Genomic DNA, 19,813 nt, shown 5'->3' with positions numbered 1-19,813 from the left:
CAATTTCATATACCTACTTACCACTTATAATTATAATTTATTGTGAGTCGAAAGGAGTGTATAATTTGGCGGAATGTTCTTTTTGTAAGTTAAATAATTGCAGCTGGCTAAAAAAGTAGAAAACGTTTTTATTTTTTAACAATTAAAGGATATATTAAAAAATAAAGAATTATAAGTATAAGATGGTGCAAAGAATAAGAATATACAAAAATAAAATAACTAATAAAGCTCAAATGTGCTACAAAAAACAGACAGAATTTGAATAACAAAATTCTTTGTAGACAACAAAAACAACCCAAAAATAAATTACAAAAAATTATATCAATAAATTATATCAATAAATGAATCGAATTAGATTATCATTCATTAAAGTGATATTGAAAATTATTTCTTTTATAACTAAACCAACATTAACAAAGTCAACACCAATAAAATAAGTTTTTGTCACCTCAATAGTGTTACAATATATCCATCTAAATATAATATGATTATTTATTTTCCATAGTCCAAATGCATAATAACCCAAACAATATGGACAAAATATCTATCCCTTTTACTAAACACATTTAACCTACCAAATTATTGAATGTAGTGTAAAACTACATTAAACAAAATATCCTAAATGTTAAATCAAATAAAAATATCTAGTCAAATCGAACTAAAAAAAGAATATAAAAAAAAATTAAAATCCTTAAAAGAAGGAAAACAAAAAGAAGAACAAGGATGCAGTAAGAGATCATGTACTGTATCGTATATACCATTCCCCACACAAATAAAGCATAAAAAAGTAGTACTAGTAGAAACATAGATGCAACCAGATAAAGGTTTCAAGCTTCAAAGAATGCAATGGTTAAGAACCAAGGGGATGCATGTGACACGAAGAAGATGCGTGTTGAGGTTTAAAAGACACGTGTGAAGATGTAATTGGATTGGGACATGCAGATATACTCCAAGTTGATGGATGTTGGACGTATGCGCCATAAATGTGACTGTTGTAAGAGCGGTCAACGAAGTACTTACAGGGTGTATAACACGAGTTGATAGGTGAGCGATCATGCTATTCAATACTCATTTCAATTCCTCAAGAATAACGGGTTTTTTCGCTGATTCTTGTGTATATCTTGGAAGGATAAGCTTTGCCCATATTGTTTTCACTATTCACAATTGTTTAACACTATTTCTGTAATATATTTCATTTTTAAAGGAGTATTCATATTTGTCTAGTTTATTATTATTATTATTATTATTATTATTATTATTATTATTATTATTATTATTATTATCATCAATTTATGAAATTAGTTTTCATAGTTTTCGTTTATCGCTAAGATTTTTTTTACTAAAAAATGACGATATAACATATTTTTAATAATGTGATATACAATTATATGATATAGAATTATTTAAATATATTAATTATTAGTATATATTAATTAAATTAAAAATATAAAAAAAAATTAAGTTAAAATCTAAATTTTCACGAAGTTTATTTCAATTTCATAGATATTAATCATTCTATATAATCGTATCATTTGTAACGTTGTTTAAAGCATTTCACGTTATCATTATTTAGTTAAAAAATCAAAGAAATTGACTAAAACCGTTGATTTTAAAATAGAATGACTAATTTCGTAAATATAAAAATAGGAAACTAAAATTACAATTAATTTAATTATTTATTAATTATTTTTTTCCCTGATACTAGCTATGTTTTTAATTATAATCACTCTTAAAAAAAAAATTATCTTTAAATATAAACACATTTTCAATTTACTATGTACATTTATTATTATTTTTTTGCATACATGCCTCTTGTTAATACTAATTTGTTGTTGAATATAAAAAATAAAGTTTAACACATTTAAATACAAATTTATTTTAATTCATGTAACCACTCAATTAATTATAATTAATATAAATATTTTAATATTCACTATGAATCCAATTAAATGAAACATCACTGTAGAATATCAATGTAATATTTATTACTAGTATGTATGTACACATGATATTCTCCAACATGTGTGACACCTTAAACCTCAAATAATATATATAATAATTTATACTAGATTTTTATAAGCAAAATTCGAAACATATAAAGAAAATTTGTCTCAAAGAAAATTAAAAAAATTATAACTAATTTAGGATATCACATTTCTCAAAATCAAAATAAACACTTTAAAAAATTTTGCTTCCATAAAACAAGCAATCTCCATAAACTTGATTTAACTATAAATTCTTATTTCAATTCGAAAAACTTACTAGTACTAAGGTTTTCATATAAAAAGTCATTTATAATTACATAAGTAAAAGTACAATACAAATTACAACTCTTAATTCTCGGCATCACCTATCAGAGCGGGGTTTCTCCCAAATTTGAACTTCAAGACTCATTAATCTGTAATAACTGCGATTTCGCAAATGCATGGCCAAACCAGTCAAACACAAACATCGAATGATGTGAGTTTTGAAATCATGTTAATAGTATAATATAAGTAATAAAAACACACAATTAATCAAAATAAAACCGTATCATTACACAAACATTCTTCAACGAAAAACATCACATTATAAAGTCAAAACCACAAAAGGAAAATCAATACATTTCACTATAACATCAAATCATCTAAGAGAAATTATTATCTCACACGATACCTATTAAGCACAACAAAACAATCACAAGAAAATACACTGCTATCCATGAGCTTAAACTCTACTTCACAATGTGGTATCATTCTAACTCTGAAGTACTTGGTTAAGAGGTTTGATACAATGTCACCATCCCGGTGGACGGACAATTCAAATTGGCCACGTCCTCATAGATCCCATTAACTCAACTTGAGACACATATATGCGACAGTCGAGGTACACGTGTGTTGCATGGTAGCTCCCGACATTTGGAGTGTTATCTCTAAGTCACCTAGGAATTCCCCACCTGAATACCTCAAAGGTCTAACAATCTTGCCTTAAGGCTCAACAGTAAACCGCCACGATCAGACTCATTCAGTTGTACTTCCCCAGAATCACTAGGCTTGTCAGGACTTACCTATATGATGACAAAATAATCACCTCTTCACAAATTCTCAATATTTATTTTCTCTCATTATTGACATATGATACTCCATTAAGACTGTCATCTCAAACACAAATTGGAATCACAATTATTTCAACAATTATGTGATTACTTCAATATTCACATCACAAATTAACATCACTATCATTAATCATATCTCATCACATAAACTCGTCATAATTTTATAACATCACTATCATACATAGACGTTTCATAATTTATAACATCATTTTTATTAATTATGCATCATCATAATCACATAAACTTATCAAAATGAATTCAACTTTTATTATCACATCACATAAACCCTTCCAATCAAACATATACATAAAATTCATTTGACACTCAATATCACAATAATATCAAATGCCATACATTTAAAGAAACTAAATCAATCAATACCTTACAAATATTTCTATTCTATATTTTAATCTTACAATTTTCATATTTGCAAGTTAATTAATTTATAACTCAAAGAGCTATTGTCGTACGTAGCAAATCCCGGATGAATCGTTGAGAAATACAGTTTTTTCCGTTCATCTCACAATATATTATACTCATGAATTCAAACGCTCTTTCACCCCTTACTTTATTTTGACGCTTTCACACACGAATACGATTCAACGAGCAAAAAATCTTTGTTCTTTGACTATTTGTCCTTCAATCGATCTAACTCAACAGTTTAGGAGTAAACGTATAAAATAAATTATGAGAAGACACTCTAAAAACTAATTTATAAATTCAGTCAAAGAAACTTACCATAAATCAAAAAACCAATCAATTGGTAATATAATCAATTTTCACACAATCGTTTTGGCGTTGGTTTCACTCAAATCGGACAGTGAAGAAGAACGATGCAAAATAATGAACTCCACAAACGGAGAACTTGAGTATTTTAGATAGAAATTGAGATGGTTAAAAATCGGGATGGTTAAAATCCTATTTATTTAATAAAATAATTTATTATAAATTTTGGGGTGTTACATCATGCATTCAACTTTTTATTTTGTCTTTGTTTCATTTTTTCTACCGTATCATCAACATGTTACAACATCATTCTTTTTATCTCTTTTTATCTTCAAATGTATTGTGACCACCAAACACTTTCCTAAAAAAAATTGTTTCAAATGATTATTTGCAAAACATATATATAGAGTTGAAAACATGGGCTAATGTAAGTGGGCCAATCCAAGTGGCCCACATTTTATTGAAAAATTTAACGTGTACCTCCATTTTTAGCCTTATATCCCCCACAATTTTATGAAAATGTCAAAATTACCCTCAATTTTTTTTTTTTAATTTCACAAAACCCAGAGTCATTTTTTTTTACCATTTTATCATTTCTAGAGCAGTAAAAAAGATTTTCGGTAGGTTAAAGTTTTTCGATAACTCCCAAAAAACTATTTGATGTAGCTAAAATATCAATAAAAAGGGGGTTGAATAAAGATATTGTTGTTTTAAAAATTATCTCACGTGTTTTGAATTACTATCCTCTCGGAGAGGATGAGAATCAGAGGATAGAAATTTAAGCTTTAAAATTTGAGCAGAATAGATGAAAGAGAAAGTGTAGAGGATGACACACACAACTTTTATACTGATTCACCCAATGAAGGCTGCGTCCAGTCCTCACACACTTATGAATTTTTTTCTAATGATCAAACTGATTAACCTTTCACAGAGGTTAGTTGCACTTTGTGTATTCTTTTGCCTCACCAAGCTTACAGTCTTGTTTCTTACAAGTTTCAACTATTTTCAAGTGTAACTCACGTAGAAATTACAAAGTGATATGAGTATGACATTTCTCTTTACTTAACACTTTCTAAAAAGATATTTCAAAGATCTAGTGTAAGACTATAAAAAGTATAAAAAGAGGATGGAAATTGCTCTTGATAGCTTTTAGAATCTTGATTTTTTTATGCAATGTTGTTGTGTATTTGAAACTGAAGAGCTCTCTGCCTTTTATAGAGATCTTGTGATGCCATTTTCATGTGTCAAACATTTTATAACCGTTGGGGACTTTAATAAAAAAAGTCCAAGGTTGTTCATCATAATTATAGAATTGACATCCAACTGTCCTTGGACTGATTCAGTCCATCATCGTACATGAGGTTCAAACCTCATAGGAACTTGGACATGAGATGTCTTTTTCTTTTTTCATTCTTTAAGACATGTAAGACTATATTTGTGTCTTGTTAGCTACAACCTTTATGTATTTGATATAATGGGTCATTTTCAACATTTGAGAGTGATGTGTTGGGTCGTTTACAACATCTGAGAATGATGTGGACTATAGATCCATCCTCTTGCAGTCTATCCTCATACATACAAACTCTGACTTCTGGCCTCTTCATTTAAATTGCTTTTTTCATTCATGCTTTGACACTGATTTATCTTCTATTTATGGCTAAAAATCAATGTTTCAGTGAGGATGAATATTTTGCAACTTTGAAGGTTCATCCTCTTGTATGACTATTTTCCAGTTTTGAAGACTTGGTGGATTAAGTCATATTTTTCTTCTTTTTGTCTTAATGATAAGTAACCTGTTTTCTAATATGAATTAATTCAAAAGCACATATTAGTCATTAACTACAATCATAATCTTTTAAATAATTTTGTTATCATTAAAACCATTTGAGAGAGATTTTATCTCAACACTATTTAGAAGAATTCTGGTACACATAGTGTTTTCGAAAAACTTTTTATAAGTTTTCAGTTTTTGGTACAAAAGAATGTTACCGAAAAACTTTAAAAAAGATTTTCAGTACATAATAGAAAATCATATGAACGGACAAATCATATGGTCCTCCAGGATACTGTGTGAGCTCACCAGGTCCCTGAGCTCCATCATGCCCCTCCTCCATATGCTCTCCCTCATGAGCAGGTGCAATCTCCTCTTGCTCATGTACCTCCATCTGCTCATGTATCTCCACCTGCCCATGTACCTCATCATCCTCATGCACTATAGGAGACCTCTCCTGTTGATGGATAGTCACATTTGGGATGAATCGATGATCCTGCTCTCCCTCATCATTATCTTCAATTATCACTTGTCTTCTTTTTCTTGAATACTCTATGGAGGATTAATCATGAATGATGTAGAAGTATCAACGTCATGTGTAACTCGTATGATTTTGCCGTCTATTCCTCGTGCGCTCACTGAAAAATTGAAAAATAAAAAGAAATAAATCACAATTGTTTATAAAATCATAATTAATTAAAATTAAAACAATAATAATAATAATAATAATAATAATAATAATAATAATAATAATAATAATAATAATATAACTTTCGGAGAACTTGAGGTTCAAGATTTCCGGTAACTACCGAAAATGTTAAACCAAAGTTCTCGGTATGTATATGGTTTTCGGAGAAGTTAAATTAAGTTTTTCAGTACTAACAAAAATGTTGAAAAAAGATTTTCGAATGAGACTTCTATACCCAAAAACTTGAAAAAAATTTACCAGAATGTATTTTGTATACCGAAAATCTTGGAAACAAGTTTTTCGGAAAATTTGAAAAAAAAATTAATTTTTTTTCTTCCAGATATGTTGAAAGGTAAAATGGTGATATTTTTAGAGTTTTGTTATTCAAACGAGGGTAAAAAAATTATTTTCTTGCTTTTTTGGGGTATAGGTATAATTTGGGGGGTATGATATAAAATTTTCCATTTTATTTTGTCTGACTGTTGAGCTATAAAAAAGATAGTCCAAAAATGGCCGGGTATTGTGGCCTTTTCAGCATACTAATTAAAATAAAAAAGTAATTTGGTCAGTCCAATTCATCTTTCAATCAAATGTATCTCACAAAAATTAATTATCACAAAGCCTAATTTACTGCATCCCAATATGATGTGTTTGTGGTTGTGGGTGTGTGACTCTTCTTTCCCATTCACTTCTCTACGAGCACCACCGCTGCATCGCCTTCCCACTGCAACTCTGTCGGCAACACAATTACTGATCTGCAAGCATTGTTGCCTTTCTCCACACAAAATTCATGTGGTGTTATCCGTTATACTAATTAGTAGTTGTTGGTTGGATCTTTGATCTAGCTTTTAGTAGTTAATATGTAGTCACAAAAGATACTTCATGAATGTATTAAACTGGCCTCTATAATATCTTTATCTATATTAAGAGCTCTTAGATTGATCTATTTTTTTTTATTTGTTATTTTGTTATATCGATTAAAATATTAAAAATAAAGGTTTGGTTGGTCCATTACCCCACTAAATCCACATAAGGTAAATAGCAAATTAATTTAATATTTAGTACTTAATTGAAATTAAATCATAACACAAAATAAATAAATCCCATGTTGTAGAAACTTTAAACAAAATACTTATTTAATGTAAAATTGAAATATAAAGCTAATGTAATATAAAAAAACAAATAAAATTACCAAATTAATAGAAGAAACGAGTAAGAAAATTTGAAGATGAATGTTTTTTTTTTTTTATTACAAAGTAGTCACAGCTGGAATAGGTTGGGTCGAGTTAGGTTTTGTCAGGCTTGAATATGTCAAAACATTCATTTTAACATTTTTGAATAAATAATCAAATATATCTTTCAATAGATTAACGAGTTAATGTGTCAGTGAAATTAAGTTCTATTTTGATATTTAACATCATATTTTGAAGAATATAACTTTATATACATTATACTTAAATTATATTTTATAATAATACTTTTAAATTTGTCAAAAACTAAATGAGGTTAATATGCTTAAATTACTAAAAGTTTAATATATATAATAAAATTATAGTAGTAAAAAAAATTATTTATATTTATTTAAACAGGTATAAAAGGCTTATTATGTGATCTGTAACTTGACATTTTTATCTAAATATATTTTTTTAGAAGTCTTGTCTTATCTATTTAAAAAAAATCTGGTCTGATATGAATCTAAAGTAGACTAGACCGTAGGTCCTTGTCGGTCGGTCTGGCCTATCTCCATCCTTATTTGTTGGTTTAAATTTTATTGGAAACTAGCTAGATTTTTAAGTTTTTTTTTTGTTTTTTGTTTTTTTGTTTCTAATTAAGTAGATTCAAGTAATTTTCTTGTGGGGCAATTGCCCTATTCCAACACATGAATCTGCCGTGGAGAGGGAAGATTACTTTGGCACAGAAAGATTTTGAGAAGATATCATTATGTTGTTGTTTGGTTCGTAACTACACAATTGAGGACCAAATTAGGAAAAGGAGAAAACATATGAAACCAAAATTCCCCTAAAAATAATAGGAGACTAGGAAAAAGTCTAAAACTTTAAAAAATACGTTTAACGTACAAAAATATGATAAAATTATTATTTGAAAATAAGGCCAACACTTTGTTTGGCTGGCAAATGAAAAATAGAGGTAAAAAAATAAAAATAAATAAAATATCTATAAATCCATTATGTTTAAATATAAGTCATCATTTTGTATTTTATGTTTTATTAAAAATATCAAATTAGGAACCAAAAACACACCCAAATTTAAATTAAGAGACCGAAGAAAACAATTATGCTTATTACATTTCATTTTTAATTATTTTTTATCGTGTTTTTAAAATAATACACTCAACTAAAATCGAGTTATGGAAAAATGATATTATCGCTTGCTCTTTGATATCAAATTTTTGGCAATAGATTAATTATATTTATTAAATTTTGTAATTCTTTTAAAATCTATTGTTTCATGTTTGCATAAATATTTTGAAATTTTAAATAATTTTTTATGTCTAATCAATTTATGTCATATCATTTTTTTATAATAGTTGAACGAAATGATAAATACTAAAAAAAAAACTCAAACACACAAATGCAAAATTCAATCTAACAATATCATTTCTTTATATCATTTCATATTATGGGTGTGAAAGCGCTGTAAAATGCAGACCCATAATATGAAAATTATGGGTGGGCATTTTACAGCGCTTTCTCACGAAAGCGCTGTAAAATGTGCACCATTAAAGCGCTTTACAACATTTTACAGCGCTTTTTAAGAAAAGCGCTTTACAACATTTTACAGCGCTTTTTAAGAAAAGCGCTGTAAAATGAGTGTGTGTGTGTTTTTTTTTAAACGCTGTAAATTAATTATTTGAAATGAAAAGCGCTTTTTAGCTTTTTATGACATTTTTTTTAAAAAGCGCTGTCTTTTATCTTTGTATCCAAAATTATTTTGATCCAAAATCACTCCACAATCAGTGCACACAACAACAAAACATATTCAAATACCATAAGCAGTTCACACAATCAGTAGAACAGAAATCAGAACTCTGTAACTTTATTAACATATATGTAACTCTGTAATTTACAATCTAATTAACTACATTCAGATACATATATACAACCTAATTAACTACATTCAGATACGTATATATATATATAACCTAATTTACAACCTAAACTACATTCAGATCCATATGCATGTTCATATATTGTGTCCTATGATCATTTACATATAATAACTAACAGAATATACATTATATGCACTAGCTACCATATAATATTCAGATCTCTTGCCCAGCAGCAAGCTATTTCCCAGAAAATCAAATAATTTGCATGTCAAGCACATACTGACACCAGTCTTCTTTTAATTCCATCAGATCTTCCTCAGAATATGATGGACTGGAATTGTCAAAGTACTGCAATATAAAAATTGAACATATTATATTAAGTTAGTATCAAATATATAGATAATTTATATATGAAAATCATATAATGCAAATACCGTACCGTTTCTGGGATAATAGTTTTATTCTTCTCAACAATCTCCTTCATGAATCTCAATATGTAGTACCCACAGTCGATGTTATTTGTTTGACGAGGGCACTTTATTGAGATCCATGTAATGTTATTAGACTTCTGCTTCGACACTTTAGCACCTCTTTGAGCTCGATAAACTTTTAAGGCACTATCGAATGAATAAATGTGATTATTAGAGCATGAATATTTATATATATATATATAAATATATATATGTAAGAAATAAATGAATATTACTTACGTGTCGAGCATAGTCTTTATTTCGGGGTGATTGCTGTAATTGCCGTGCACGGGATCCAAATAGTATATAACTTAAGAGACCGCATTGATTGCAAATAGCACCCAATGTGCCCTACAACAACAAAAAATTGGTTAAGCAATTTTGTTTATACACAACTAATAAATTAAATTCTCATCAATTAAAAAAGATAAAATTACGTACCCTGAATTATATGGTGCCAAGAACAATTTATCACTTTCTATATTTCCTAAAAACATATCTACAATGTATTTTTTTACATTTTCTGGATCGAGTTTCCACATCGACATTTTATGCGGAGACAAGAATGAGTATTTATTTGACAATTTCCTCGTGCACACGACCTTCTCACACAAAAACCTTCAATGAAAATTTTAAACTAGATTAATTACCAATACATTTAATTAATTACAAATAAATGCAATTAAAAGTATTTTTTACCTTATGTACAAGCTGATTACAGTAGCACTCAGCTCCTTATGTTCGAGAAGTTCGTACATGTGCTCCTTTTCGAGGTATTCAACATACTCATCTCCAAATATGTCTTTATTCATGTGTACGATGGGCGAATCGTTGCTGCTGCCCATGTTCCTTTTTATATGGATGTCAAGACACGCCCCGTATTTACCAAGGCGTGGCTAACTTTTATTAGGAGCAGTAGCAGCAGCGACCGATTTTCCCCGATCCGATTTTTTGTTGCTGCAAGTTTGGCAGCTTTATTACCCTCCAGCCTTTGTAGTTTGGCAGCCCTATTACCTTCCAATTTTTGAGGTTTGCTGCCTTTTTTTGGCTATAGGGGTGGTTTATTTATTTGGACCTACAAAAATGAGGTAAAATGTTAGTTTATTGAATCTGAAAAAATGAAAAACCTTAGGCAATAAATGTGACAAACCTTTTCGGGAGATGTAACTGATTTGTCCTTGGGAATCTTTTTTTCGAGGGCAACAAGGTGTGTGGGCCATGCCACGTAACTGCCAATAGCGTCGCTTAAGAACTTCATATCTCCATCGTTGTCCGGTATGGGCAACGGTGCAGTTGGTTCGAAAGCAACAGTAGGCGATACTTTGACATGGCCCGCAGGGATCAAAATATTGTGCAATACTTCTCCCGAAGTATTGTACAATATTCCTTTTCCCACCTTCCATTGAGGTTGAGTCGGCGAGGACAAGTATAGGACACATGTAGTGACACCCTACATCAATAGTTAAAACATAAGTACAGTTAATATATAAGTTTGTTTAATACATAAGTAATTACATAAGCAAGTAAGTAGTAAGTAATTAATTACCTCGGGAATACTTTTCAAACCGACGTAGCAACTCCCGGTTTCACTCTCCATTTGTATTTCAGGTGGGACCTGAACCGAAAGTTGCTTGTCTTTATTCGTATTCACCAAGAGTGCCAATTGCTCTGATAGGATTCTGAGCTTCTCTAATACTTCCTCGTTGGAAGGTTTTTGGCGCTTCTCTTGAGGAAAAAAGCTTTTGGGAGTTACGCCAAATCCTTTCCCCCTCACTCGACCGGAATACTCAGGGACATTAAACACTTTCCCAAGAATGTCCCTGCACGTATCCTTGTTGCCCTCTTGAGTTTCAGAACTTTGTTCAATAGTTTCCTAAAATACATGTAACATTAAAAAGATAAGTTCAATAGCATTTTTAAAATACAATATTAAAAAATATTAAAGTGATAATATACTTACACAAAGTTCTACAACTTTCTTGACATTTTCATTATCAACCACTCCGTCTTTGTTAACACGCGCTTCCTTCCATAAGATATGACGACCCAAGGGTTGATCGGCTTGGGTGTCTTTTCTCTATTCGTTAAAATCATAAACAAAATAATACAAATTAGTTACACACTATAGTTTATAATACAAATTACAAGTGATGTTTAATTACTTACAATTTGTTGTTCAAGGCGTGCATATCCCATACGTGATTTCTTGTATGGGTGTTTTGGGTTGCTTGCCCGTTCGCGATTTGCCGTACTAATATTCTATATAAAAAAAAAATAGCAATTGTGTAAAAATTTAAAATACGCTACGAATATGAATAATAAAACACAAATGCTAATAAATTAATAACTTACGACAAACGCCGGGTCAGAACGTTTGGAAACAAATGCACTCCATTCATCCTTTGATATATAATGTTGATATATCTTTGGAGGTTCAGCATTTGTGTTTCCTTCTCTATCTTTTAGATAGAAATTTGAGAGATGGGATCTAAATCCACGATGGATTTTCCCAGCAACTCTCAAAACATATGACTTTCGTTCCTCATCAAGAACAAAAGTGGTCTGCAATGAAAACAATCATAAGTAATGTATTTTACAGAAAAAACATTATAAATGACAAAAGAGTAGATCAAAATATTTACTTGAATGTCATTCCAGATGATATCTTTGGCATCCTTCAACGCCTTATCTCTCCAGTTGTCTATTGTTATTGGGACATTTTGACGAACAACAGCCCCAATGTAGCTTACAAACATGGAGCTGTTGGGGTCAACTGGCTGACCACTCTCGTTCCAGCCAACCTAATAAACTCATATAGTAAGTACATGCCCTAAACCCTAAAAAAAGATAAAAAAACACACAGCAAACAGAGTATAAGCAAACAGAGTATACCTCAAATTTAATGCCACTGCTCCGTGCTTTAATCACCCTTTGCATGATAGTTGCACCACGTTTGACTTCTTTTTCGTAAGTCTTAGAGGTGCCAACTTCTTCATTTTGAACTTCTAAATCTTTGTTTGTATCCATTTAACTACAACAAGTTCAACATGCACTTTAGTATAACATCAACAAGCTCAACATGGATCATGCATTATTATAAACAAACTCAACATGTATCAGTATATCTTAAAAAAGCTCAACATGCATTCTAATGATTACAAAAATTTAATAACATCAATACCTGAATAATGATGGTTCGAAGAAAGACGAAATGCAAAGAAAAGAGGGTTTGCAGAAAGTTCACAGAAATATGGTTCACAGAAATACGGTTTGAAGAAATACGTAATGAGGGTTACGTATTTCAATGAAAATATATTGTGTGAAATGGGAGAGATGATCTTGGATGGAAATAAGGTTCGAAATGAAGGAGATGATCGTGGAAATAAGGTTCGTAAAGGACGGGATGATAGGGTTTGCAAAAGAAGAGAAGAAATGAAGGTTGAGATGAAGGTTACGTAATGAAGAGGAAACTGAAGAGGTAACTGTTATATATACGTAACACTTTTACAGCGCTTTTTATAAGCCTTTTTACAGCGCTTTTTTTGTAAAGCGCTCTAAAAGGCTTCTTTAGTTAAATTCTTAAAAGGCTCTTTTACAGCGCTTTTGACAAATAAGCGCTGTAAAAGACCTCCGTGTGTTATTATGTTATTTGAATGCCTTTTACGCCTTTTACAGCGCTTTTGTCAAATAAGCGCTGTAAAAGACCTCCGTGTGTTATTATGTTATTTGAATGTTTTTTAAAGCCTTTTACAGCGCTTTTTACACATAAGCGCTCTAAAATGTCTCTTTATGTTAATTTTAAGAGGCTCTTTTACAGCGCTTTTTCCAAATAAGCGCTGTAAAAGACCTCCGTGTGTTATTATGTTATATTAATGTTTTTTAAAGCCTTTTACAGCGCTTTTTACACATAAGCGCTCTAAAATGTCTCTTTATGTTAATTTTAAGAGGCTCTTTTACAGCGCTTTTTCCAAATAAGCGCTGTAAAAGACCTCCGTGTGTTATTATGTTATATTAATGTTTTTTAAAGCCTTTTACAGCGCTTTTCCACATAAGCGCTCTAAAATGTCTCTTTAGGTTAATTTTAGAAGGCTCTTTTACAGCGCTTTTTCCAAATAAGCGCTGTAAAAGACCTCCGTGTGTTATTATGTTATATTAATGTTTTTTAAAGCCTTTTACAGCGCTTTTCCACATAAGCGCTCTAAAATGTCTCTTTAGGTTAATTTTAGAAGGCTCAACATGCAAAACCCACATAGTAGTAACTGGTCACCACCAAAATCCCTTCATCTTCACCAAACTCTTCTCCTTTTATGCATCTTCTTCACAAACATCAAAGCTTACTCTTTCACAATTCAATCTCCACCTCAACACCCTTTTTATCTCTTTACATTCTCTTTCCTTCTTAAATCGAAACTTGGTATTCAGGATCATTGCCATGTTGCGAAAAATGGGTTTGTGTCTGATGTTTTTGTTAACAATGTGTTTTTGGGTATTCCCATGATGCGTACAAGGTGTTTGATGAAATGGGTTAATGTCTGATGTTTTTTGGATTCCCATGATGCGTACAATGTGTTTGAAGAAATGGGTTTGTGTCTGATGTTTTTTGAATCCCATGATGCGTACAAGGTGTTTGAAGAAATTAGGTGTCTGATGAATATTATTTTTAAAGCCATTTGACAGCGCTTTGGCAAACAAGCGCTGTAAAATGTCTTTTTTACTCACTTTCAAAAGAGTCGTTTACAGCGCTTTGTGTGGAAAGCGCTGTAAAAGGTATAACACACTCATTATTTTATTTTTAAAATGATCGTTTACAGCGCTTTTTCCAAATAAGCGCTGTAAAAGACCTCCGTGTGTTATTATGTTATTATGTATCTTTTAGGTTAATTTTAGAAGGCTCTTTTACAGCGCTTTTTCCAAATAAGCGCTATTATTGTTTTTGTGTTTTGTTATGTTATTTTTTAAACAAGCTCAACATGCAAAACCCACATAGTAGTAACTGGTCACCACCAAAATCCCTTCCTCTTCACCAAACTCATGTGTTTTGTTTTATTGTTTTATTTTATTTTTGTGTTTGGTTTATTTGGGTTGGGATGACATTAAAAACCTTTTTATCAGTTCAGTTCAGAAAATAAATTAATCAGAACTTAGTATAAAACACTCAATTCAGATTACATGCATGAATTATTAGAAATGAGAATCTCTCTATTCAGTTCAGTTCAGTTCAGTTCAGAAAATAAATTAATCAGAACTTAGTATAAAACACTCAATTCAGATTACATGCATGAATTATTAGAAATGACAATGAGAATCTCTCTGTACAGTTCAGTTCAGTTCAGTTCAGAAAATAAATTAATCAGAACTTAGTATAAAACACTCAATTCAGATTACATGCATATTTACAATAACACAGTTCAGATTACATGCATAGCTTATATAAAACAATTAAACATATACATTAAGATGCCCTTCTTCTTTTCCTGGTGACATTCACATTTGTTTGTCCATTTACAATACGAAACGATGGATTAATCCAAATTCCCTCATCATGATCATCTCTAAGATATAAACCATCATCAGTTGAATCAATTTCATGTGGTTGTTGTGATGTTGCAAATAAAAGATCATTACCAACATCTTCATCATTATTGTTATCATCACTTATTTTATTGGTCGATAGGACAACAGACCATTTATCATTAGAAGGATCAGTGACATAAAACACTTGTTGAGCTTGCGACGCTAAAATAAAAGGCTCGTCTTTGTATCCCACCCTATTAAAATCGACAAGCAAGAATCCTGACTCATCAATCCGAACGCCATTATTATTATCGACCCACTTGCAACCAAATATAGGAACACGAAACATTGTGTAGTCTAACTCCCATATGCGCTCGATAACCCCAAAATATGATAGATTTGCATATATTGGGTTTTTGTCTTTTGCACTTGAGACATGCATCGCTTCAGCTACGAGAGTGACTCCACTATTTTGCATAGTGGTCTGATCATCTTGTTCTTTGGTATAAAATGTGTAGCCGTTAATAACATAACCAGTGTAAGAAAAGACATGTAAGCTCGGACCATTTGCTAGCCACCTCAATCTATTTGAAATTGATCCGGGGTCTATATCAAATTTTGACATTATGTGATTTTTTAACCATGTTACAAAACTTCGATTGTGCTCTCGAGTTATCCAATTTTGATTCCTATTCATGTTCAAACGAGATAACTGATCAATGTGTATTGTAACATACGGTTGAACCTCATCATCATTGTGCAGAACATACAATTGTGCCTGCTCCCATTCTGTCCTTGATATAGTCAGTAGTCTCCTTCCAGTTATCCCTTCTCCTGATAGTCTTCCCGAATGACGAGACATGGGAAGCCCTATGGATTCAACATTGGACAGATATTCAGTACAAAATTCAGCAGCCTCTTCAACAATGTATCGTTCAGCAATACAACCTTCTGGTCGACTTCTACTTTTTACGTACCCTTTTAATATTTTCATATATCGTTCTATCGGATACATCCATCTCATATAAGCTGGCCCACAAAGTTGTGTCTCCTTAACCAGATGAACAGTAAGGTGAACCATTATATCAAAAAACGATGGTGGGAAATACATTTCAAGCTCACACAAAGTAACAACAATTTCCCTCTGCAATGTCGGTAATTTCTGAGGGTCGATCACTTTACTACAAATTTCCCTGAAGAAGAAACATAATCTAGTTAAGGCTAGTCGAACTTTTTCAGGTAAAATGGAACGTATACCTATTGGTAGCAAATGCTCCATTATAATATGACAATCATGGGTCTTCAAACCTTTTAACTTGAGGTCTTTCATACAAACCAAATTTTTAATGTTCGAAGAGTATCCTTCTGGAACTTTAACTTCGTGTAGAAATTTACATAAAACAATTTTTTCCTTTCTAGATAGAGTATGAGCGGCTGGAGGTAGATATGTGCGATTTCCTTTCTTTACTGGAGCCAGTTCATTTCTTATTCCCATATCGACCAAGTCCAATCTTGCATTGACGCCATCTTTAGACTTTCCTGGAACATTGAGTAACGTACCAATAACACTTTCAAATACATTTTTTTCAATATGCATCACATCGAGGAAATGTCTTACATACAATGACTTCCAATATGGCAATTCAAAGAAAATTGACTTTTTCTTCCACCCAGTTTTCACCAGCTCTCCCGCAAAAGGTTTGCCAAATTTATTGGTCAAACCTTGTACTTTTTCAAGTATTTGATATCCAGTCGGTGCTAAAGGAGCTTTACCTTCCTCTGATTTTCCATTGAATGCATTTCTCCACCCACGATACTGATGACTATAAGGTAAAAATCTACGATGTCCAAGAAACACATTCTTCTTACAATGTTTCAACCGCATCCAATTTGTACTCTCTTCACATATAGGACATGCACACTGACCTTTAATGCTATATCCTGATAAATTACCATATGCTGGAAAATCATTAATTGTGCCGAACAACATAGCCCTCAAATTGAAACACTTTTTCCTATACCCATCATAAACTTCCACACCTGTCTCCCACAGAATTTTTAAATCTTCAATTAAAGGAGTCAAGTATACGTCGATATCATTCCCCGGTTGTTTGGGTCCAGAAATTAACAGAGACAACATCATAAACTTACGCTTCATACATAACCATGGAGGTAGGTTATATATTACCAAAATCACAGGCCACGTGCTATGTGAGATGCTTTGAAGACCATGTGGATTCATTCCATCAGTAGAAAGTGCAAGTCTTAGATTTCTTGACTCTATCCCGAATTCAGGATACTCGTGATCAATTTTTGCCCATTGTGGGGAATCTGCAGGGTGTCGAAACATTCCATCTCTAATTCTTTCATCTGCATGCCATGTCAAGTGTTTTGAATCTTCTTCACTGCGATACATGCGCCTAAATCTTGGTATTATAGGAAAATACCACACGACTTTTGCTGGAGTAGATTCTTTCTTCTTATATCGAGAGACATTGCATTTCGGACACGCCTTAAGTAGTTCATATTCGTTTCGAAATAAAATGCAATCGTTAGGACACGCATGAATCCTTTCGTAACTCATTCCAATAGAACACAAAATCCGTTTAGCCTCGTAGGTTCGACTGGGAAGTTCATTATCATCTGGCAACATATCTTTTATGAGTGTTAATAATTCCGTAAAGCTTTTATCAGACCATCCATTACTCGCTTTTAAGTTGTACAACTTTAATATCGCTGACAGTCTTGTGAATTTAGTACAACCATTATATAATTCTTTCTCTGCATCACTCAACAAACTTTCAAACATTTTAGGACAATCTCGAAGATCTTCTTCAACTGCTTTTGCAATCTCATCAACTCGGTCCGGCTCATATGTATCTGTATCGAAATCAGTTGAAGCATATGTAGAACTATTCTCAAAATTAATGTTTCCTTTTTTTTTCTCACCATGTCTTATCCAACATGTGTAGCTTTGATCAATTCCATTACATACTAGATGTCCTTCTAATTCATCTTCTCTAACACGTTTTCCAAAACAACATTTTAAACAAGGACAAACTACTCTATTTGGATCTTTTGCATTCTTCACTGCAAACTCAACAAACTCCTTCACTCCAATTTCATACTCTTTTGACAATCGATTGGCTGAAATCCATTTCCTATCCATATTATACCACCTATATAAATGCAGTAACAAAAATAATAAGCTTTCAAAACATATCAACAAGTTTCAAAAAGAAACCAATATCAACTAACAATTTCAAAACAGAACAGATCATGTGGTATGAGTTTTTGACAATTTTTGACAATTTCAAAACAGAACAGATCATGTGGTATGAGTTTTTGACAATTTTTGACAATTTCAAAACATAACAGATCATGTGTAAAAAATACCTTAGACAACGTAGATGGCCGCACAGTACGTAGAGGATATTAGGGTTCCCAACGTATATAATTATTTGAAAGATGTAGAGGATATGAGGGTTTCCAACGTATATAATTATTTGAAAGATGTATTTTACAGCGCTTGTGAAAAAAGCGCTATAATAGGTAGTTAAATTCAATGAAAGCGCATGTGTTTTACAGCGCTTGTGAAAAAAGCGCTGTAATAGGTAGTTAAATTCAATGAAAGCGCATGTGTTTTACAGCGCTTGTGAAAAAAGCGCTGTAATAGGTAGTTAAATTCAATGAAAGCGCATGTGTTTTACAGCGCTTGTGAAAAAAGCGCTGTAATAGGTAGTTAAATTCAATGAAAGCGCATGTGTTTTACAGCGCTTGTGAAAAAAGCGCTGTAATAGGTAGTTAAATTCAATGAAAGCGCATGTGTTTTACAGCGCTTGTGAAAAAAGCGCTGTAACTGATTCGCGAAAGCGCTTCCGTTTACAGCGCTTTTTTGACAAGCGCTGTAAAAGCCTTATAACGTGATGCGCAAACGTTATATGACCTACTACAGCGCTTGTTTTACAGCGCTTTACATAAAAAGCGCTGTAATAGGTTCCGTTATTTTTAAAATATAATTACAACAGCGCTTGTGTTTAGAAAGCGCTGTAAAATGGGCGCTGTTAAATGTCATTTCTGACGTAGTGCGTAAATTCGTTTTAAATTTGTTTTTATTTATTTAAAGTAAATGATTTTTATTTAAAGTGAATGATTTTACAACGCTTGTAAAAAACACGGTCTAATAGGTCATTTAATTATTTGAAAGCGCAAGTCTTGCAAGTCTTTTACAGCGCTTGTAAAAATAGCGCTCTAATAGGTCATTTAATTATTTGAAAGCGCAAGTCTTGCAAGTCTTTTACAGCGCTTGTAAAAATAGCGCTCTAATAGGTCATTTAATTATTTGAAAGCGCAAGTCTTGCAAGTCTTTTACAGCGCTTGTAAAAATAGCGCTCTAATAGGTCATTTAATTATTTGAAAGCGCAAGTCTTGCAAGTCTTTTACAGCGCTTGTAAAAATAGCGCTCTAATAGGTCATTTAA

The 19,813-nt window shown here is 31.7% G+C and overlaps 1 protein-coding gene and 1 long non-coding RNA gene across 2 annotated transcripts; both read right to left on the bottom strand.

The window, feature by feature from the left end:
* Positions 1-9,422: 9,422 nt before the first annotated feature.
* On the bottom strand, positions 9,423-10,130 carry LOC140920886 (uncharacterized). The gene is made up of 3 exons (XR_012163496.1): positions 10,060-10,130; positions 9,789-9,966; positions 9,423-9,697 (listed from the first exon to the last, which is right to left on the bottom strand). It is a non-coding gene; the product is annotated as an uncharacterized lncRNA (long non-coding RNA).
* Positions 10,131-11,973: 1,843 nt separating this feature from the next.
* On the bottom strand, positions 11,974-12,793 carry LOC140920835 (uncharacterized). The gene is made up of 3 exons (XM_073369682.1): positions 12,462-12,793; positions 12,172-12,381; positions 11,974-12,078 (listed from the first exon to the last, which is right to left on the bottom strand). The coding sequence occupies exons 1-3, from the start codon at positions 12,573-12,575 to the stop codon at positions 11,974-11,976; spliced, it is 429 nt and encodes a 142-aa protein (XP_073225783.1). The 5' UTR covers positions 12,576-12,793.
* Between the last annotated feature and the right edge of the window lie 7,020 nt (positions 12,794-19,813).

The sequence above is a fragment of the Cicer arietinum genome, chromosome 6, assembly GCF_000331145.2.
Source record: "Cicer arietinum cultivar CDC Frontier isolate Library 1 chromosome 6, Cicar.CDCFrontier_v2.0, whole genome shotgun sequence".
NCBI lineage: Eukaryota > Viridiplantae > Streptophyta > Magnoliopsida > Fabales > Fabaceae > Cicer > Cicer arietinum.
This window is presented reverse-complemented; position numbering and strand designations above follow the sequence as displayed.

Coding starts and splice junctions, on each gene's coding strand:
- LOC140920835 (XM_073369682.1), bottom strand. CDS start 12,575: ATGTTTGTAAGCTACATTGGGGCTGTTGTTCGTCAAAATGTCCCAATA. Junction 12,382..12,461: donor TCATCTGGAATGACATTCAA/GTAAATATTTTG, acceptor TTTTCATTGCAG/ACCACTTTTGTTCTTGATGA. Junction 12,079..12,171: donor GTTCTGACCCGGCGTTTGTC/GTAAGTTATTAA, acceptor TTTTTTATATAG/AATATTAGTACGGCAAATCG.